This window comes from Seriola lalandi, unplaced genomic scaffold, assembly GCF_002814215.2.
Source record: "Seriola lalandi dorsalis isolate HSWRI2012SDOR001 ecotype SW California unplaced genomic scaffold, Sedor1 jcf7180002054524, whole genome shotgun sequence".
NCBI lineage: Eukaryota > Metazoa > Chordata > Actinopteri > Carangiformes > Carangidae > Seriola > Seriola lalandi.
This window is the reverse complement of record NW_019525077.1, coordinates 2,619,600-2,643,175: the sequence shown is the minus strand read 5'-3', so window position 1 is coordinate 2,643,175 and position 23,576 is coordinate 2,619,600. Positions and strand designations below refer to the sequence as shown.

The following is a 23,576-nucleotide window of genomic DNA, read 5'->3' as shown; positions in this document are numbered from 1 at the left end:
AGGATCTGTGTGTGTGGGTATGTTGCTGTGTGTGCGCAGGTGTGTGTGTGTGTGTCTGTCATGTGTGTCTAAAGCCCTGGGGGGTGAGTGTGTCCAGCCTGCTGCTCTCATGTTCACTGGTAATGTTAAGTCAGACCTGCTGCAGGAGAGACATGTCAAGATCAATACACAGTGACCTCCTCTGCTTTCAGCTCCTCTCCCCTTCACCATCCACTCTTTTTCCTCTCATCCTCCCATCTGTCCTTCTCCTCTTTCCCCTCTCTCATCTTCCCATTCCTCCCCCTCCTGCTCTCTCCCTCACCCCTGCTTATTCTCTGCTCCACTTTCAGCTTCATATTTACCCCTCTGACCACCTTTTCGCACTTTCTATTTTTACATCTCTCATCTATATCTTCTTTCTCCCTCCCTCCCCTCGATCTCTCTGCTTCTCCCTCTTCCTTCTCTGTGACACATCATGTATAATTAAAGGAGATCACTGTTCTTCATGAGGCCAACATCAGTCAGCTGTCAGCGATGCGCTACACCATGAGTGTGTATATATGCGTGCACATGTATGTGTGTGTGTGTGTGTGTGTGTTGGGAGGGTGGGGTAACCATGGCTCACTTGCATGAAAGATTTAAACGCCGCTACTGAGCCAAAGTTCTGCAATTACGGACATTAATTCTCCTTACTTAGCAAGAAATTACTGCTTGGCACCAAAAATAGCTTGCAATAACTTGAACTTTTGAAAGCTTGAAATATATCCTGCTGATTGTGCTGTTTCTATTCTCGTGCAGGTTACCTTATCAATACATCACTAATACACACTGTTAAAAGATGCATATGGACGCTGGTAATGTTTTACACTGCATTTGCCTTTTACTCGGTCAAGGAGAGGTGTGATTGCGTGTAGCTGGGGTGGTGCTGGTGTTTTACTTACCAGCCTTTTTTGTGGGTGGCTGTGTGTGTGTGTGTGTGTGTGTGTGTGTGTGTGTGTGTGTGTGCGTGCATGTGTGAGCAATGCTGAGACAGTGCTGTTGTTTCAGCCGGTAGGCATTCTTTGGAGCAAGTTATAAATAGTATCAGTTTTCTATTCTTATCCCACTTGCCGGCGCCTCTTTGATGCTGCTCCGAAGATGACTAAAGAGAAATAATCTTTTTTCTGACTTGTGCTTGCAACTGAGAGGAGGCACAGAGAGATGAGACGGCAGGATAGAAGAGAGGGAGGGAGGGACGGAAACATCAAACGAAAATGGGTAAGGGGGAAAGAAAGAGAGATGGCTGATAAGACAAAATATAGGATGACATGGTGGGTTGCAATGGCTGCGAGAATGACGGCAACAAATCACCAGGGTGTGGGAAGGAACAGGAGAGGAAACGAGTTGGAGCGGCTGCAGAAAAAAAAAACAGATTAAGCAGATTAAAACATGAAACAGATTTGAAATGAGACTGGCGGAGCAGGCGGATTTTGAAAAAGGGAAGACAAGGTGGAGACAAGAGGGAAAGGTAGACTAGAATTTACAAAGAGTGAAAAATAGAGACCTCAAAAAAAAAAAAAGGACAATGGGACAAACAATGAACAGCAAACAACAGAAAGTAAGAGCAAGAAAGACAAAGATAGGTCAGAGGTCACACACGGAGCTGATTGATATTCACTGTCTTTCTCAGGGACATTTCAGCATCAGATCATCTATTTGAAGGACAGACACTTCTGCACAAATATTACAAGTAGCTTGTTTATCTTACTGTTGCAATGAATGCATGTAGGAGTGTGTTTATTGCACGTACAGTACATGGTGCTTTGTTATATTTTAAATAATTCTTACGTCAGTCGTGACATTTGCATTTGCTCCCACCGCTTACCTTGTCTGGAATTTGGCTATTTTTGTAAAAACCCTCTGCGGGAAAGAAATTATTAGCCAAGTTATTTACTGTTTCATCCGATCATCTCTCTTCCCCCAGCAGAGAGCAGGACAGATGAAAAAGCGAAACATATATTTTTCAAACATGGTGTAAAAAAATGCTCCGACAATTCATGTGTTAAAAACAAACAAAAACATATTACGAAAAAGCTGAAGAGTATGTGACAGTGCAAAAAAGCGATAAGAATTGAGGGTGACATCAGCGATTAAGCACAGACTCCCAGTAGTTTACAGTTTTAGTCCTTTTGGGGATTTTTTATAGCCCCCCCCCTTTTTTTAATCGCTGCATAATTTTACCTTGGTAGTGGAGTATCATTCATCATAACATCTGGATCATGTTTTTGGAGAGACTGACAATCCTCTTGTATTGAGAGTAGTTAATCAGCTTGTTGGGTTACTTCTGTTACAGCTTCTGATGCCAGTTTAACATAATTACATTCATTTGAATTTACTTTACTTCACTCAGAATCAAAACTGCCTTCCAGGGAGTCCTGGGTACATAAATAAATAAAAACAAACAACAAAACGATTAAAACATATCAACCAGCAGCAATCTTCACAGTTATGTTCATATGTGTTTATAGTAACCGCATAAACCCAGCTGTATTACATGTTGCTTGCTGGTGCATTTTGCTAATTTGTTTTTAATTGAAACAGATATCTGTTCTGTAGTTCAAATACCAATTCAACCACATCGGTATTTATGTTGTATTTATATTGTGTATGCATTTGTAACATAAATAGATAAATGGAAAGCTGTAGGTATGTGATGCCATCTGCGAAGCAGAACATTATATAACGTGCAGGATGTTCCTTGTGTTTGTGTGGCAATATCATCATGATTATTGTGTGAGTGTGCATATGTGCTGCATTAACCCCTTTACTGGTGGCGAGCACACAGCATCGCTAATTGCGTCAAACTGTTGGAAAAAAGCGAGTGATGCAGGGGCAAGCAGATGCAGACAGAGGAACACTCATTTCTGCCAAAAACATGCAAATAAGCAAAACAAACAGAGCGTTCACACGTTCAGGCTCACCCTCTCCTTTTTACACACACACTCTCTCTTTTCTCTGTCATGGATTGTTTGTTTGAGTGCCTCAAAATTTTGAACAACCTGCGGTGCAAAGATAAGACAGCTGCTTCAGTGCACCCACCATGTGCACACACACTCAGTACAGCAGCCCTTTGGCTACAGTCATGCCATCACCATCACACAACACACTATCCTGCCACCCTGTGAGTTAGTGTCCAGCTGTACATTGAGTGAGTGTGATGAAGATCCATTATAATAGAAACTGGTTCTGCTCCATATATATTGATAATTAATGGCTCTACCTCTAAGCTTATCAGGCTGTGTGCCCAGCCGTGAACGTGTGTGCAGGTGCATGTGACATGTTTTATGTTGTGTGTTCATTTGTGCATGCCTGTGTGCAGGTGTGTGTGTTTGTGTGTGTGCGTGTGTGCGTGTGTGTGTGTGTGTGCATGCGCATGTGTGCATGTGTGTGTGCGTGTGTATGTATTGCTGCAGCATTGCAGGTGATGATAAGGTAATTGGTTTGTCTCCTTCAACTTGGGGACAAGGTCACAGTCACTGTTATGAGTGCTGCTCACAGAGATGGGAAGCATTATCTGCTTAATATATAAATCATTTGAACGATAAGATTACTAGTGTATGTATATTTTTAAAAATAATTATTTAAAAGATTATATCACTGCAGATTTGTGTTTCGTAAATCTATAGTGACATAATCTCTCTGAACTTTATCCCATGTAAACAAATAATGACGAGAAACATCAACATTTGCTGAAGTAATGAGTACTGATCAGCTGTAAGTGAAGTATCTGAAGTTTACTGTAGTTAATTAGCTGTGCTTCATAAGTTAAAAATGTTTGCACACAACATTTAAAAAAAAGCACAAGAACAAGAACATAAACTAAAACTTTTTTTTTTTGGCCAAACCAGCAGCTTTATGAGGCTGTATGTACCAAATGTTAAAACTAGCGTGCTAGCATACTCACACCGACGATGCTTACATGTTGGTGTTCAGCTGGTATAATGTTTACCATGTTCATCCTCTTAGTTTAGGATGTTTGCATGCTATCATTTGCTAATTATCATTATATAAGAAAAGTACATCTGAGGCTGATGGGAATTAGTTTTGCAGGAATTTGGTTATAAACCAGAGTACTTGATATATTAAATGTTACCCAGTGATAGTAAGAGGATCACCAATGTTATTGGTACAATTCATCCTCAGGAGAACATGAATGTCTGTACCAAACTTCATGGCAGTCAATCAGATGACATTTTTTGAGATATTTAACTCAAAACCACAAATATAAACCTCATGGTGGCACTAGAGAAAAAAAAGGGGGATCACCAAAGTCATTATGATTCATCCTCTGGAGATAATGAATGTCTGGGAAAAATTTCACGGCAATCCATCCTGGAGTTGTTGAGATATTTCAGACTGGACCAAAGTAGTGGACTGACCAACATATCAGCACTGACATCCCTAGAACCTGAGATCACTTGAAAACATGATGATGATGGCTAAAAATGTCCCATGAATTAGATGACCTCATAGTCATAAGGTTAACTACTCTAAAGTTGATTAGATATAGGAATCTCTATGGTACACTGATGATAAAGGAAGTCCCTCCATATGCCAAGTCTGTAGCTCCAGGCTAGAGTCCATTACTGTTGTGGGTCAGTGGTTGAAGAGGTTAAACCTAACACACTCTGTAATGCAGCTCCAGAGATCAATACTTCACTGGAACTGTGTGGGTTTCATTCTGATATATGACATCCCGCCTTGTGTCTTCACACTGCTTACCTCAGTTTTTCCTTTCAGATATTAAACAGAATGGATTTACAAATCAAACGTATGTGTGATGATGGGAGGCTATTACAGAGAGGGCTGGTGGTGGTGAGGTCAAGCGTCTCTTTCCAAAGGTTTCTCCCCTTAATATAAACTGGATATGTTCCATAATTCAGCTCCTAGACTGGAAGTGTTTGATCCTCTGCTTCTCTCTTCCAATCTTGTAGTCAGTGTAGCCTCAGAGGGTGATGTGTATTTGCATCCTGACTCAGTAGCTTACTTTAAAAATCTTTTTAAATATATAACTATCATAGCATTAAAATGATCAGAAATAGCCTTTTAAAACCAGTGACCGACTGGTGAGTCAGTCATTACAAACTCATGCCGTGCAGCCAAACATTATTTAAACTTCATAAATTCTAGTGGAGATGCGGGAGCTTCCAAATATACAGAATATGTCAAACTGGAATTTGTGGAAATGTGGATGATATCTATGGAAAGTGGCATTTGGCAGAAATTATGCAGCCAATAAAAATGATTCTTGGGTTTGAAATATTTCTGCCAGAGTAAACAACATCATGTAGCTTCATTGAAAAGCTGGAACAAGCCAGATTACATTCAGACAGTGTGGAATAAGATGACTTTTGTAAACTTAAAGCCACTTAAGGGGAATTTTAAAAAAAGGAAAACTAGACGCTAATAGGATAGAAAGTTAATATATTTGAAGAAGATGCACAATAATGCGTTTCTGCATCCCAAGGAATAGAAAGAGAAGAGCTTTTAACTTAGGTCCTCTCCTCCTCTTTCATCCTCTGCATTGCTTTTCCTACACCCCGCATCCAGCACATTGATTTGTCTCTCTTGCATCCTGGTCAAGCCTCTGGATCGATCCATTCGTTGGCTCGGGGGCTCGAGTTCTGGGTGGTAAACACAATCTGGCTTTAGAAATATTGGCACTGTTAATAATAGGAGAACAATGTTGTCACACATGGACAAAAGCCTGCTTACACACTCATCCTAATTGGCAAATAAATCAGCAAATTCGTCCACTAGTGTCTTAAATCTCCATTTCCCTAAAGAGTAGCAGCAGTGACAACAGAGAAAAGCCATGAATTAATGTAGCATTTGTCTTAACGGCAACGTCTAGGCATTTAAATTGGTTTGTGTGGAGGTAAAGAAGGGCATATCATTATCTTTTTAGTCCCACTACTCTCTTTCTCTGTGTCCTCTCCTTCACCCCCACCCTGTGTGAGCAGATATGAGCATGTGTTGGTTTCTTCACTGGGGAATCACAGGAATTTAATGCTCTTTCTCCTCACTGCATTTCAGCCAATTAGGTATGCCGTGTCATGAAAAGAAACCCGTCGAAGTCGATAAGGACCAGTCATAATTGAGCTGGCATGCATATTAATTAAACAACAAACGGTGTTTAACTGGGCCAGGGCACCCAGGGTCCTAGCGCTTGACTGGTAGTGGTTGTAAAGTCAGGAGATGTTTATGATTTTTAGGTCAGGGGTGAGAGCAAGTCATACACAGGCTTCAAACCGCAACAATGTGTACATATTTTATTATCGGGTCGTATGTGTGTATGTGAATTGTTTTAATGTTAAAGATACAGCACTCAAGATTTTGTTTTTAAAGGTGACTTTAAACATTTTTCATATCAGTGGATAACAGATTTGGCTTAGTTTGATCTAGTCCCTGTTTGTTCCTCCCATCTAATGTCACTGCTTTGGAGTCACGGAGCCAAGCAGCTATTTTTCAGGAAGATAAATCCCTGGCGATCTGCTGGTTGTTTAACAACACATACCACAGTTTGAAGGTATTTCCATAATCCTCAAAGACTCTCCTGTTCATGTGGACAAAAGAAATATTTTGTCAGCTGCATGATAAAAAAGATTATTACCCATTTCCAAAGTTGCAAATCTTTTTTTAATCAAAAGATGGTAGCTCGAAATAACATGATGAATGTTCATTCTCCATTTGTATGATCAGGTTTTTTTACCTTCTATTTTCCATTATTATTCTTCACAAGTTTATACTACACTACTATTACTACACAAAAATGCAGCTGTAGGGACAAAACAAGCATGTAGATGTGTCATTTCCAAGCAGGAATTACCACATGTTCAGACAGAATGGGAGACGCATTCGAGAGGCGGTGTAATTGCATACAAAGTCAATGGAAAGACACGATTGGATACAAACTTGTCTGGGGCGTCGTAAACTGAGACGAAGATGTGACCATGTAAGTTGAAAATGTTGCAGCTTGTGTTTTATGACTTGATACTTGATAAACATACAGATATGAGAGGACAAAGCAGAGAGAACGGGTTGAAGAAACAGACAGAGCTGGTGTTTGAAGTCACTAGTCACTGCGAGTGAATAGTCTATGGCAAAACTGGATATTTTTGGGAAACAAATACATCCTCAATGTACGTTATACGTTCAGTATCAACATATTTGCAACTTGCCAAATACGTTGACAGCATTTCCTCATTATGTTAATAGAAAACGTAATCTGGTCAGCATTATGTTTCCCACATAACAGTTGTCATTTCTAGGAGACAGGGTTGGGCCATCACACACGGGCTGAGCTGAACACTTGGCCAGAGATTCATCTTTCAGAAAAAGAAATTTAATACAATTACATGAGAGGCACGAAGTGGGACCATGAATCTTCAATCAGCAATTGTTATGGCAGCGTGCAGTATATGGAGGTCAAAACTTATTTGATGTCAGAGTTTAACAGACATTTAAAAAAAAAAAAAAAAATTCAGAATAGATGTAGGAATAAATAATTGACTGTATGTGTGCTTTTATACTCTGCACGCTGATGGTTTTCTATTTTTTCCTTCGAGTTCTTGTTTGGTTGGACTGCGCCTGGACTCGGCCCGGCTCTAAGGAGGTTGCTTTATCGAGAAAAAAAAAAATGGTAGAGGATGGATAGACACACTCAAACGCACACACACGTCAAAGTGCACTTTGCTTCTGCTAAACTGAATATACTCTACACTGAGGCTCTATTTAAAGTGTGTGCATGTTTCTGTGTGTTCAAGCGAGGCAGAGAGAAGAGCACTTTGCCGTCATTAGGTTAGATCATGTAGAGACAGGATGACCAGGTTAATTTTTAATGCCCAGCCTTTGGATATATAAAATATGTATTCAGCCCTTGTTGGACATGACATAGACTCTTTATATCTCTCTTCCTCTCTCTGTCTCTTCCTCTCTGCCTCACTCATCTTAGTGAGTCTTTCAATCTCTCTCTTATTCACGCTTTTTTTTTTTTTTTTTTGCTCTGTCTTTGCCGACTCTCTCTTTCAGCCTCTCGGTGTGTTTGGCCCTGCTTCACTCTCTGTCTGGACCGCTCTCTCTTCTCTCTTGGCATCAGTTCGCCTCTCCTCTCCTGACGAGTGTCTGCCCTGAGAACCAGACAGAGAAAAGGTGTTGTTTGATGATCTGGCTAGAAATGGCTTGCAGCGTGGCTGTTTTCATTGTCTTTCTTCTATTTTTCTCCTCCCTCTGTGTATGTTTCTGTCTGTTTGCTCTTCAGATTTAACAGCTTAGTACCACTGTTGTCAGGGATCATCCGAAAATCCTAAAGAGATGTAGACAGACGCACACACACACACACACACACACACACAGGAACACACACTTAATTTGCAGCTCACTTGTGTCATAGTGATATAACAGTAAACCTGAACCAGCCAATAGGGACATGCTGTCTCAGAAATCACTTACAGCTGATTGTTGCCAAGGTGATGTAACAAAGGTCATAGTGGACATCCACCTAACTGTGCCGTTCATGTTTTTAAAAACAGTATAAGTGTAAGTGCAAGTTACTTCATTGACTCATTTCAAATGAGTCAATGAAAAAGTGTTTAGATTACTGAACTAATTTCTCAGTAGCAAAAGTAATTAGTTACATTACATTACTTCTTTTGATTTAATGCGACATTGTCTTGTCGGTCAACTCTCCTCTCATCACGTGACGAGACTTCGTCCAACATAGCCTGGTATGTGACGTCACTCTGTACACTCCCTGTTTCAGGCCTTATGGGGCAAATTTAAATGTTTTTTGTTTTTCTTACCTGTTATCTGGCAGCTGATCTCCCAAACAACCAAAGTAACAGAGCATCAGGGACTATGAGGTTATGAATTTAAAATTGTAATTGTGAACTGTAGTCCCTATTTCCTATTAATCTTAATCTGAAATTTAAAAAAAAAAAAAACACAACATAAATATAGCCTGCTGATATGGGAACAGTTCTGTGCTGTTTGTATCTGACAGTCGACAGTAAAAATGGATGAACAACTGGGAATGTTGGTTAATTAAATATTGATATGATAATGTGCGTGTGCGGTGTGCTTATGTGACTAGCCCATATATGAAGTCCTTCTGTGTATTGTGTGCAGGGAGCTTCTTTTATTTTTAATTTTTCTTCATTGTTTAGTGACTTGACCTAAAATTGTTGGTTACTTTACAGTTGTGTGTCTATTATGCAGTTTGTGAACATGTTTTGTGTTTCTCTGCTTTTGTTGTTAACAAAAAGCAGCGGTTGTATTGCAGACAGTTAAGCCACTATTTCTACTCAGTGTGTTGTCTGTGTGTTTTTACCGTTGTTGAGTTGTTGCTGTGACATTTGCAGGAAATATCTTGCTTTTTGTGGCTGTTCTATCAACATCTACAGTATACTGCAATTACTGCACATAACAGATTGTTTACTGGGAAATGGGGCATGACTCACGGAGACAATTATGTAAAAGGTTGCCTCGGCGAGAGATTGCAATGTTTACCAAATGAAACATATGCCCAGGAACTAGTGTTTGTATAAAATAAAGTGAGATGACTGACTGGACGTGAATGGTGACTGATACACAGGCCACCTCAGCAACTGAACATGGTCGTTAGGTGCCGATTTCAGAATCTCTCACTTCTTCTTTTAATGAATTTAAAGGCTTTAGATGCTGTGTGAATCATGCTTCAGGGTTTATACTAATTGTACACAATCATCTTACGATTTCTCTGACTTTAAGGAAAGTCATTTTTGAAATGTCTTTTTCTCCTTTCCTCAAACAGGGGTCACATGTAATATTCAACACCAACTGGTAGCCTAAAAAGTTGCAGGAAGTCAGTTGGAGGTTAAAAAAAACTGGACAAGTAAATGAGCAACCTCAGATCTCACCTCAATCAGGAGAAATTGATTAAAAGTAAATAACAGTATTTATTGAGATTGGTATCAATTACATCTTCATTAAACATAAATGCTGTTGGAGGTGGAGAAAAACCAGCAGGTGGAAGATGGAAACTCTCAGAAAAATCTCCCCAAACATCCTGGAGATGGTGAAGCTGTGGGTTACAGGATTTCAATGAGAGGCATCCAAAGATAAGTTGATTCAAGGAATGCTATCAGACAGATGTGGTGATGTAGGAATTTGTGAATGAACGTGTAGGAAAGCAGAGGTAATGGAGGAAATCAGACAGAAAAGAAAGTAGAAATACTGAAGGCAGAATGTGAGAGAAAGGATCTTCCTCATCTTTCTCCAAAGCTACACTTAAGATATTTCTTTTCTGAACTCAAGCTGGGTATGAGTGTTGCTTTCACTGACCAAAGCGCTCTTACTTACTTACTTACCTACTCTAAAAGCCGAATTTTCTCGCAGATAAGCTTAAGCGTGAACAAAGAGGCCACCTGAGGGTCACAGCCTCAGATGTGACAAACTGCCTATCGAGGCAGGAGTGCTGGATGTGTCCTTCTGCTGCGACCATTCCACTACACTTACCCTGGTCTGTATCAGCTGTAAATTTCCGCACACAGAATTAACGAACAAAGCTAATGACTTAAGGTAATGTCCTTAGCTTGCTTGCCGAATAAGACCGAAACATAGCAGCCATTGCTGATGTGGCATCGCTTCAACAAAAGAGAAATCAGCAGGGATGTTGGGATCTCAACCTCATTCTCACCCATTTTCAACTCTAGAGAGAAGTGAGAAGCTGTTAGCAGAAAACATGAAGCACCTTGAGTACAAAAGAAGTGTGATACTTCACTATCAAAAAAATAAAAATAAAACCAGGACAGGGGCCACCTGCAGTTTATATTGTGCTAAGGACAAACCAGTTATGATAAGACATTGTTAATTCAGTTAAATATACAAGAGGTAATCAGTTTCCATGGAGACTGTGTTGATTTTATGGCATAGCCTACTAACATTAATGCTGATTGGCAGCTTTACACATTGTTTTACTGAAAAGATGTGACCAAAGAGGTGTGTGTGTGTGTGTGTGTGTGTGTGTGTGTGTGTGTGTGTGTGTGTGTGTGTGTGTGTGTGTGTACATTTGCATGTGTCCCCTGTGGTGAGTAAATCACAACAAGGGCAAATGGACGATTTCCTACTGAATCAATCAGTCCTGCTTAACTGAGCACAGAATCCACCTCCATCAGCAGGTTATAGAGCAGTCACACACACACACACACACACACACACACACACAATCAAGACGTGAGGGGGTTTCTGTGAATGGTAATGGTAATGAAAATGGCAATCTGATGCATATTGACAGCTTAAGTTCAATAGGTTGAAATGTGGGTATATATATGTATGTGGTGTGATATGTACACGTGTGTGTGTATCATTAAATTAACTACACAACATCCAGCCATATGCGTTTATTTTTACATATAAGCATGTCAAGTCACAGCTTACGCACATGCTTGTGCTAAGCTCGGTGTGTGAGAATCCTTGTTCCCATCAGTATGTGATGAGTGGATATTGACTGAGGAACAGGTAATGAATGTAAAGTGATCATTGATCTCTCAGTGTCTGCTCTGGGTTTATGAACTGCATATGGACTGTATTTACTGGTGTGTAAGGAGGCTGAGTGTGGAATATGACCACAGCAGAAATATCATCACCAAGAGACCTAAATGTTGCTGCTGTATTTTTTTCCATTAACATGTCTTACCCTGATAAAACCATGTGTGCATCACAGAAATATTACCCAAGTGGGGGTTGTCCTCTGTGATTATGGCACAGAGATGCAGTGGGTATCAGATGCAGCTGGGAGTTTTATGGGTTTTATCGCCATGGTTGGAAAGATTGCTGAGATGAGGTACCTGACTGATCACAAAATAACTTCCTGGACTGATGTTTTATTTCTTTACAGAGAGACACCAAAGGCCAGTTCCTGTTGGACCATGTGTGTAACCACTACAACCTACTCGAGAAAGACTACTTTGGTATTCGATATGTGGACCCAGAGAAACAGAGGGTAACTGTTACACACAGACAACAGCCAAAAGCAGCGGGGATCTAATATATTCGTCGGGATTGATCTGTCAATTATACGTTTTTTAAGAATTATTTCAATAATCATTTGGTGTATACAATGTGGGACAAAAAGTGAAAAAAGCCCGTCACAATTTCACAGAGCTCAAACTGCTTCTTTTGTCAGTCCAACAGTCCAAAACCCACAGATACTGAATTTAATATGATATAAAGATAAAACAGAGAGATAAAAAAAACAAATCCTCTCAGTGAAGAAGCTTGAATGAGCAATTATTTTTGTTAATTACACAGTTAATTAAACAATTAACCAAACTGCTGACAAATGATTTTGTTTCGATTGACTAATCAATCAATCGACTAATTCTTTCAGCACTGGAGCTCGAAAACTCCAGTCTGATGATTTTATGTATTTTCCATGTTTGGTTGGACTGGGTGTTCATTAGATATTTCAGTGAAAGTGAAATATCAAAATGAGTAGAAGCTTTTGCAGACATGTGCAAGCAGCTTTCCTCTCTGTGTATTTTGTATCATTCCCCTACGTTGTTTTACCTCTCATGGCAAAATCTACCTGTCAGCGTATAAATGATGTTTTACAGTTCACACGAATTTGACCCCAGCAAACAGTTCTACATGGCTGCACATAATCACAGTAGGAGAGCAAAAATAAAGAAACTGATAGTCACACCTACTAACAGGAAACAGCTCTGCTGAGTCAGCATTGCCAAAATGTGAATGTTGGATATTAGTCAGGAGGCAGTCAGTACATTACATTACAGGTTCAAGTGACGAATAACATCAAGATCAGTTTCCATATTTCAAACAGCCCACACACAGAAGGGACCAGACGCTTTGTCTCAACAGAAGCTCGGCTGGCCTCTACTGTAGCTCTATTTGAAAAGCAACAGAATAACACAACAGCAAGAGGTGTTACAACACAAAACTAAAAGCCACAAATACAAAAGAGTGCAGTAAAGAAAAAGCAAGTTTGTATATGGCGTGGACTTTAAGCACAAATCTAAAAATCACCCAGTAGCATCAGTATAGTCGGATCTTTATATGCTGCATGTATAATGAGAAAATGTACATAAAAAGAAATGAATGCAATGATGCATTTAAATACATGGAATTTTCTGATGTGATTTGTTTGCCTCACAGTGCTGAGTTTTGATGTGTCATTCAGTTATTCATGAAGAACATGACGAGATTTTTGATGTGTGAACTCACTGGAGCTCAATGGAATTCCAACATATTGTTTTTAACTGATCTGCTCTTACAAATCAACACCCTTACGGGTAATGCATGTCTTTTTACTTCCTCCCTGCTATCTCTCTTGCTCTCTTTCTCTCAGCACTGGCTGGAGCCCAATAAGCCCGTGGTGAGGCAGATGAAGTGTAAGTGTCCCTTCCGCTCCTTTTTGTTTGTCTGTGTTTTTGCATCAGTGTTCATCTATACAAGAATGAGCAGCGTGAAATGCATGTGCATGTGTGTTTGTGTTCACAGTATCGTGTTTATATCTGTGTGTGTGTTTGTTTATGCCTTGCATGCAGGCCTGGATTTGTCTCCTGAGGGCCATATTCAGTATGAGTGGGTCAAGCTGTACAACAAACAGACAACCCCACAGGGGCTCTAACAGGGTCATGGCAGCACACACGCAACAGTGTTATTGCCGCTGGATATACAAAGAATTAAAAAAAAAATTTGTAACAGACAAATGGCCTTTAGGAAATGTATCCATATACCTTTTTCTAGGGTCTTATCATCCACTATTTCCCCAGGACACACTGCTCACATTACCATTTGCCATGAGTAGTGACAGAGGCAGACAATGTCAGACAGGAACTTTTTCTCAGAAACACCACAGGGAAATGGGAAATAAACAGAGACACAATAAAGACAGACAGAGTGACAAAAACAGGGTTTCTCAGAAACACAACAAACAGCTAGAGAGACAAGTGTCCAAAAAAATGAAACAAACTAACACACCAAGTACAATATGCAGATGTGGTAGGGAAGCACAACCTTAAGATAAAGAACTCAGTTGTCAACTTTATGTGCAGGTTAACTTGAAACAAGTTTCATGGAACAAGTAGCACCGGAGGGAAGTTAACACTGAGTCGTGAGCCTATACAGCTACACACAGCAACGTACTGAAGTTTTCCTGGCCATCATAAATGAAAGGATACAGATTTTATGTCTCCTCTCCAGTGGTGTTTCTCTATTTTAGCTGGGGCCTTGAGTCCTCTTGCATCAGACTCACATGTGTTGGTTCATTTGTGTTGCCATGAATAGTTTTTTATTTATCAGTTAAAGTCAAAGTCAAAGAGAAAAAAAACTACATCAAATCAGTATTTGGTGTGACCACCCTTTGCCTTTAAAAGAGCACCTTAGCACTTATTGCACCCGTCTTCTTTACATTCTGCAGCCAGTCAATAATAAAATGACAACCGTTAGACTGTGACACAAGTAATGAAACATTTCAGCACATGCATTGACTGACCAATGCAGTTTCTAAAATGACAACGCGAGGTCACTTTATTCTGGAAGCAAATAATATTATATATATATTATATATTATTCTCTTCCTGGAAAGGAGTGACTGAAGGGACGAGGGAGGATTATTCTGCCTTTGCTTCATGAGAGGGGGAGAGAAAATCATAAAGCAAACATTTTATGAAGAATCCAGTGCACCCTGGTTTCCACCTCTTCTCCCTCTTGTTTTTCTATTTGGTCTTTCATTCTAACAGACGGATTTCTAAAAAAATCGTTGCTGATGCTGCAAAATTACAGAGTGTGATCAGCAAAAATAAACTCACGAAATATAAGACAGGCCTAAAAGTAAAAGTAAAATTTATTAGTAAGACATTTTAATATTTTGGGGCATTCTTCTTGTCATCCTTCCTACCCTGTTATATTTCTGTCTTTGTAATTATCTTCCTCTCTGTCTCACTCTTCTCTCCTCCTTCTCTCTCTCTCTCTCTTGCTCTCTCTCTCTCTCTTCATGTCTCTGTCTGAAGTTCACCCACCCTTTTAATGACTGTCCTGTTCTTTCTGTCCTGTTATAAATTAATAAAGGAGCTATTAGCGGTGAATTCTGCTTCATCAGAACATGTGTGAGAGGACAGGAGGGCGGAGGCTGAAGAGATCAGTGAAAATAGAGATGGAGGAAGAGAAAATGCGAGGAAAATAGTGATAAAGGGGGCTTGTGTGGGGGGCTAATTCAGAGGGGACAGAGAACAGACAGTGACAGATAACGTAGCTAAAGAAAAAAGTCAGATCATGGAAGAAAAGCGGGAATAAAGCGGAGACCGGAGAGACAGTTTGAGAAGAGAGAAGCTGACAGAGAGTGAAAGAAAGAAAACGAGATGAGAAAGAGGGAAGGGAGGAGGAGTGTTGAATAGATCTGAGTCGTACTGACACATCAGTTCTCCCTGTGGCTGGATTTCTCTCAAATTAGGATGTGTGGCTGGTGTTTTATTTTGTCTTTGTGCTTGCCAGCTTACGTGTACACACGTCACATTTGCCCATGTGTGTATGTGTGTGCGTGCGTGCATGTGTGCGTGCATGTGTGTGTGTATGTGTGTGTGTGTGTGTGTGTGTGTGTGTGTGTGTGTGTGTGTGTGTGTGTGTGTACACTTTTGCCAATTCACTTTCTCTGAAATGTTTTCAAAAAAAGCATCTTGGTCCCTTAAGCCTGAGCAAATAAGCAGCTCATGTTCTTTGGGAGCAGGTGGGAGGATTGCGTCTTTTATATTGCTCAACATGTATTATGTAGATGTGTGCTGTTTTCCATAGCTAGATAATACAGCAGAGGTTTCCCGCTATTAAAGACTGGTGAGGGTACGTTGTAAAGATTTCTGGTCCAAAGCAAGATGATGCTCAGGCCTCTTCCTCCTCTTATGCCTTGTGCTTTTTTTCCCTCCACTGTCTCTTTAGCTAAGTTCATCCTTGATACCCACTTTACAATATCACATAAATTTGCATCTTATTGTAGCATCTCCAAATAAGATTCCTGTGTTTACAATCAAAACAACTCACATGTAAGCGTGTTTGCTATGAGCGGCGTGAATACAAATGAGTCTCACATTATTCCAACATTTGTTCCCCTTTTCTTTGCTGTACCCAGCACTGGTGAGTGACCCCTGTGATAATTCATAATTACCCCTCCATCTGAGATGTTTTCCCAAAGACCCTTCTATTACCTTTTTTTGCTCCCACAGTTTTGGGAGGACATGAAAACTGTGAAATACATTAGGTATCCTGCATTTACAAAAATACTGTTATATTTCATTTATTTATTCTTTCCTCTAAAATCCCCAGTTATTACTTGTTATTGTTACTCCCTTTTTCCCTATGGTCGTGTTTTCTTTGACTACATATAAGTACATGTAGGAACCATTAAGTATTTTATTGGTACCTGATTCACGATTGTATTATAAAGTATTTTTCGAAATAATAATTCAAGCTGAAGGAGAAGTTGGTCTTGAACACCTCAGTCAGGTGTCAGAGCAGTGGGAGGAGCCTATAATGAAAAAAGTAAAGTATTTTCTGATTTTCTGATGCTGATCTGACAAGATTTATCAGTGCCTTCTTACGGTGAACTGTCACAAATGATGGGTACAAAATTGGCTTAGGCAGAAAAAAGTCTTGGTTAGTGTGACAAAAAAAAAACCAGTGTTGGTATTAAAGGAGTCTCTAGTAACAGTCATGTTTTGACAAACAAGAATTAAGGTTGTATCAGGTGTTTGAACAACAAAGAGCAGACTCTCAGAAAAGTCTCATAAAGTCAGTTTAACTTTAAGCTTCATAAATTGTATTTTGTGAGATATGTGAGCCCCAGGAGAAGTTTACACTATTGTTGTCGTTTGATCTGATCCCCACAGCCTATTATTGACTGTGTGTGTGTGTGTGTGTGTGTGTGTGTGTTGTGTGTGTGTGTGTGTGTGTGCATTTGCGGGTGCGGATGTATATGTGTGTGTACAGGCTTGTGTGTTTTTTCTGGTTAGTAGGTGTATGTGTGTTACTGTGCATATTTTAATATTGTAAGCTCAAATCCTCTCCTGCAGCATATCGATGCGCGTGCGTGCACACACACACACACACACACACACACACACACGCGCACACACACGCACACACACACGCGCACACACACACACACACACACACACACACACACACACACCGTCAGCAATGAAATACTTCAGGCCTAAGATCAAAGGAAACGACAGACCCCAGTTCAATTGAGGCCCTTTGTGTGCGTGTGTCTGTGTGTGTGTATATGTGTGTGCGTGCGTGCGAGTGTGTGATGAGTAATTACTGTAATTATCAAATGACTAATCAGTATTAGAAGCATACTGTGATTTCTTTTTTTGTCTCCAACTTCTTTTTCTCTTCAGTTTTACATAATCCTCATTGCGCTGCTCCCTTTCTCTCTCCTCCTCTTTTCCCTTCTCCTCTCTCCCTCCCTCTCTGCCCTCATTTATCTCAACTTTCCTTCATTTTTCAGTTCTTCTACAAATGACTCTCTGTCTCCAACTCTCTCTTTAAACTTTCCTCACTGTCTCCTGATTTCTGCTGTCTCTTCACCTTTTCTTCTCACGCTCGTGTCTCTTGTCTTCAGCAGCTCAGCAGCCGTACACCATGTGCTTCCGGGTGAAGTTTTATCCCCACGAGCCAATGAAAATCAAGGAGGAGCTTACCAGGTATAAACCAACACAGACAATGGGTTCTTTATGATTGATGCAAATAACCAAGAGCAGCTGTATTACATGTATATATCTTGACTAAAGTAGTCAGTCTCATTATGGAATGGTTCAAAAGTAATCCCAGAGAGTGGTTAATAGTCTCCAGGACCTTTGGTTGGTTTGCTAACATTATCTGAGAACTACAGTATGTTTTTTTTGTCATAACAGTAAAGAAATAAAAGGCCTCTGACACATAATGCCTACTCCAATCCTGATTGTCTTACTGTTCATTTTCACCATATTCTCTTCCTTTTGGCCTTTAGCCTTCATCAGACAAACAGATTCTTTCTAAATAGATTAAGAAATACAATATATTTTAATTTGTTTGTGCAATTGATTGCACAGCAACTTTTGGCAACTTTGGCAACATCCAACAATTTATTTATCCAGTGCATGAATTACAGTGTTTCAGCTTACTGTAACATGGCTGCTAGCTATCCTCTCCACACCCTTTCTCAACAATAGGAGACTTTGTGATATATTGTGTTGCAAATACATATTCACTTCATTAAAATAACTTTTGTTTGGTATGTAATAATGAAATATATTTCTGTTGTAATAACTTTGCTGTAGTCCAATTTGTGGACTAACTGGCAGTTTATACAAAGTTTATAATAACTTTGCTCTCTCAGACACACACACACCCACACACACACACCTTCACACACACAAACACACACACACACACTCACACACACACACACACACACACCCACACCCACACCTTCTCTCAGGCATAGTGATAATTAGGGAAGCTCACTCAGCAGGGACTATGTTTTCATGCTCTCCGTCCCATCTGAACTGCCATGTCTCAACATCTCTGCTTCTCTCTATCGATCCCCATCTCTCTCTTCCCTTCTTGCTTCCTCTCTCTCTTCATCCATTAAAGCTCACTCCACTCTGTCTCTCCATAATTTCATCCCTAAGGTATCCTCTCCTTCCCTTCTGTTGGTCTCTCTCTGTCCTCTTTCTTCCTCCCCCATCACCACAGCTCCCTCTCCTCCCTCAGGTGTCTCTCCACATCTCTCAGCTCACATTGGCATATCTCCCTGTTCTCCTCAACTTTTATTACTTCAAGGTGTTTTTGTACATCATCAAGGTTATTAAAACTTTATTCTCCTTTCCCCCCGTTTGCCAGCTTCCTGCTTTCTTGAGTTTTCTTTCCGTTTCTGTTATGTATTTGTGCATTTTTCATTCTCCTGCCTATTTCAACAGTTTGTGAGGACTGCATTTTTATGTTGTCCTTGAGTCCATTTCTGTTCATTAGAGTTAATCTCAGAGTCTTCAAAGGACACCATTACACTGGCAATCTACTGATGAGATAGGAGTGGACATGGAAGTTAAAGTTAGTTTGGAAAGTTGTGAAGTGATGAAATCAGAGTCCTCAATATCAACCTTTTTGGGAGCAATTTTCATTTCTTTTCATCATCAAAATCCAAAAACTTTATGCTAATTTGTGTGTGATGTATGTGTCCAGTTCTTTAGGATGTTATTTGAAGCCTTTGAAGGCTATTTTCCTCCTCAAGCCCCCCCCCCCCCAATATCAAAAGAGATAAAAAAAAAAAACAACAACAAAAAACAAAACAAAAACAAGATGCATAGGAATCACATAAATTTTTAGGTGATTCAGCACCTCACAGTTTTCACCTCACAGATTAGTGTAGTCTGTCATGCAGGAGATAGTAGTTCAAGGCTCATCACACACTTGAAAACTACGTTTTTGTTTTCATTAATAACAACAACCATCTTTCCTAACCAGATCGTAGTTTCCAAAAACTTAGTGGAGTCTCTCTTTCGGTGGAATTTACCTCAGTTCAGCTTTAAAAGTGTTCTGCATGAATGTAATCTCCTCTATGATCCCACAGTGTGCAGTCAAAGCACCGCTGACCTATATAAAAATTAAGTAGTGCAATAAATATTGATATGAATAATAAACCACCGAATGGGAGACGTTTTTTTTTTTTTTTCAAAGTAAGGGGGGGGGATATGAAATACATTTTAGACTCAGCCTTTTGTAGTCAATATTGCAGATGACTCTGTATATACTCATTGATTAAAAACAACACAGCGACACAGAGGAGTTATATGAAGGGCAGACTGTTGCATAAAACAAGAAGCATGTAAAAGATACTGTAAGATTGAGACAAGAGTTCAGGGAAGACAACATAAGATGAGAGGGAGGAGAGAGGGGGAAGCTCAGCATGCGACAAAGAAGAAAATAAAGAAGGACAAAATTAAACACAACTGAGAAGGTCAGGCGGCTGCAGACTGACTCTATAAATAAAACTATTTAGCTGCAGCTTTTCGCTCGATTCAATCTTTCATGCTTTCCTCCTGCTGCTTCTTTCACTCGAGTTCAAAAACAAGTTTAATGAGTGAGTTGACTCAGAGATGTCGTCTCCTCTGGAAACTCATCTGTATCCATGGCAACAGTTTCAGCACCACTGTCGTTTCTCGTTTCCTTGGTAACACGAGACAAGTCAGTATGTCAGCAGCATGCCTAAACTAGCCTCCATTGACGTTGTTTCCATAGTAACTACAGTACCAGTCTCTGCTACAAGGTAGTTGTTTCCATGGCAATACTCTTGTTTTTGTAGCAACACAGGCAGATCATTATGTTATCAAGGACTGTGGTTGTAATGGCTTTATGAATTTTATCCTTTATACCCATATGTGGAATATTTAATATGAAGATGATGAGAAGATCATGATGATGAGACAACAGCACTCCTTATTTATAATGGAATAATTTATAATATTACTGTAAGTTATGTCACATAATAACAGATAATTTTACAAAACATACATACTTCTACATAACTTAGCAGCCTTAGTGTAAACCAATTAAATTCTCAATTTGAGAAAGAAACGTAAAAAACATTTTGGTTAAGTAGTATTGTCAGTTTTTCTTCTTAACGGTGTGTGTGTGTGTGTGTGTGTGTGTGTGTGTGTGTGTGTGTGTGTGTGTGTGTCTGTGTCCAGGTATCTCCTGTACCTCCAGCTGAAGAGAGATATCTACCACGGTCGTCTCCTCTGTCCTTTTGCTGAAGCTGCATATCTGGGAGCCTGCATCGTACAGGGTGAGACCTGATGACAACCAGTGAATTTGGTATATAGTTGTTGACAGTGAATCTACTGGTGATTTAGAATGGTACTGTTGAATCCTTAAATTTAATTGTTAAGATTTACACATGGATATAAGCATTAGCTTGACAGTTTTTTTTATATAAATATATATATATATATATATATATATATGCATAATTTTGCCGCACTTTGAACATTGTGTTTGCAGTGGTTGATGACATGAAATGAATGACCCTGGCAGATTCATAACCACTTGTATCACAGTTTTCAGTACTGTCATTTTAATTCAAACTTTCAATCCATTTTATCACCATGTGTTTTCAGTAACTGATATATACTTTCTTACTATAAATCTCTTGGCCAACATGTTTACTTCAGTATTTAGACTGCAAATGGCTTTTTCAATCTACTCAGCGGTGAAGCTGCCATTTTTTGCAGGAACACCCACAAAAAACTCAACTCTGACAGTCATGCCATCTCAGTCATAGATCAAGTTTGGATTACCCATCTATTTGTAAATCCATCTCTATGCTTTTGTGTAGACTCCTTTTTTATAGAGACAATTATTTTAACTGTTAAACTGAGTTGAACTGTTTAAACTTAAGTTATGTGTTAGTAAGTAGACTTGTTAGGAAACATCTGTAGTGGTGCCCAACCAAACATAACAGTGTTGGGGCATGCATATTTGGAGAAAGATGTGTTTTGATATGCAAATCTACCAGCAGTCTAATTTTTTTTGCATTTAGCATTTTTTAGTTTTAGGTATATTGTGTTAATTTTGTGAAATGTTATTTAAAATGTCATCCAGTTTACACTACATCTTTATCTTTATTTATTAATCGTTATGTAGACAAGAAAAGGCTTAGCTGGAAAGAGCTGTGGAGTATGGAGGAAAGTAGCATTAGATTTTTGATAGGGGCAACTTATGATGTATTGCCAACTCCCCAGAACCTAAAACTCTGGGTAAATGGAGACCCACTATGTTCATTGTGTTCAGGTACTGCAACTTTAAAGCACATTCTGTCAGGGTGTAAGGTTGGTCTGTCGCAAGGCCGGTATACGTGGCGACATAACCAGGTTTTAAAAAGCTTAGCTGCAGGAATTGAAGAGTTACTGAGGCACTCTTAGGCAAATTTAGGAGGGCCTAAAATAAAGAGGGCTTGCAATCAAGTTTGTTCAAGAGGGAGAGAAGTTGGTAAGACAACCTGTTCCCCAGGAAATAGCCAGTACAAAGCTAAGGCCTGATATAGTCTTGTGGTCTAGGAGTAAAATGAAAGGCCTTAGTTGAAGAAGCATATGAAAGGAAAAAGCTCAGGTATGAGTTAGGGGCAGAAGCAGAGCAGCGAGGATGGAAAGTTAGGATTTGTCCAGTGGAAATAGGATGTAGAGGATTTGTAGCAAGGTCTGTTGTCTCTTTGGTAAGGGAGTTATGAGCAAGTGGACAGAGTGTGAGGAAAATAGTAAAGGACATGTCAGATGAGGCAGTAAGATCCAGTCAGTGGCTCTGGATGAGAAGAAATAATGGTAGCTGGGGGTCCAGCAGGGGGAGCACTTAGGATAGATAGACTCTTAGGAGAAGCAAGGAAGAAATCCAGGAAGAGGAAGTGTTTTTAAGTGGGGGGTGTGGCCTGTGTGAGCCTTTTTGAAACCATGTGGTTAGTTCAGGTGAGGTGGCCTGTATTGTTTGCTTGTATTGTTTGAATTGGTCTGTAGTGTGTCTTTGGCTGTTTAGGTGAGTTTGTTTGTTTTAGGTTAGTTGCATGGTGTGGTGTTGGAGAGTGGTGGGGGGAGGGGTAGAGCACAGCCTAATCCGGCAGGGGAGAGTTTAGCTCAAAAAGGCATCTCTCCTTGACTCTGCCTCCCTCATTCAAAATGGCCGCCAATTTCTCCAACTGTTTAGGGGAGTTTGTTTGCTGAATCTCCTAGTGTGTCTTGTCAGAGTTGATGATGGTGTTGTTTGTGGTAGCATAGGCAAGATAAAGAAAATAGTCGTGGTGTGAGGAGCAGTGATGGCTGGCATTAGGGGAGTGACTCTGGGACGCCAGTGATCACTGTCGAGCCTCCTGGAGGTGTCGTGGGACCAACTAGACGAAACACTGGTGAAAGGAGGTTCCCACCTGATGACCCCAACGACATGTTAGTTATCACTGCTCATTAGTCTGTATAGCTAAATTAATAGTTATCATAGGACATGTTAAGCTTAGGGAGCTATTCACTGAGTCTGGTCCATTTTCTGTAACACAAGTTTCTTGTGTTTACCTTAAATAAAAAAACAGCATGAACTGATATATCATCCAGTTACAGGATGTAAATATTTAGTGACAACTAGTGTTAATTTCTATGTAACAATCAGATTGTTCTAACACTTCTGTTATAACCATGCTAAGTCTGAACAAAGAGCATCAAACTAACTCTGACAATCAAACAAATCCCTCCATTTGTCTGGTCTCTGCCTCATTAACTGGCTGCCTTTCAAGTCACCAGACTGCTGTTGTAATCCTACACTTTAAAACACCACAGGATGTACAGTATATGGACTGGGAAAAGGAACAAGAAAGGATTTTTTCTTCAGTTAATTAGCAGTAACAGTTTAATGTTGAATCAGAGTGCGGAGCCACTGGCTTTCATATGGATTAAGAAAAGAATTAACTGAGCTGTATCATATAAATGAGCCCTTCTTGCTGATACACAAATCGCCGAACTGCGCTAACACTCTGTGATTGGCTCACA

General features: G+C 39.8%; 1 protein-coding gene across 2 annotated transcripts in view; it reads left to right on the top strand.

Annotated features, from left to right (window-relative positions):
• frmd3 (FERM domain containing 3) overlaps positions 1-23,576 on the top strand; it is a 56,998-nt gene that overhangs the window by 4,342 nt on the left and 29,080 nt on the right. The window contains exons 2-5 of one of the 2 annotated variants that reach the window (XM_023414398.2): positions 11,894-11,998; positions 13,364-13,406; positions 17,639-17,717; positions 20,742-20,839. In XM_023414398.2, coding sequence (XP_023270166.1) covers positions 11,894-11,998; positions 13,364-13,406; positions 17,639-17,717; positions 20,742-20,839 — 325 coding nt within the window. Of the gene's footprint in view, positions 1-11,893; positions 11,999-13,363; positions 13,407-17,635; positions 17,718-20,741; positions 20,840-23,576 lie in introns of both variants that reach the window. The other variant, XM_023414397.2, reaches the window with a different exon arrangement.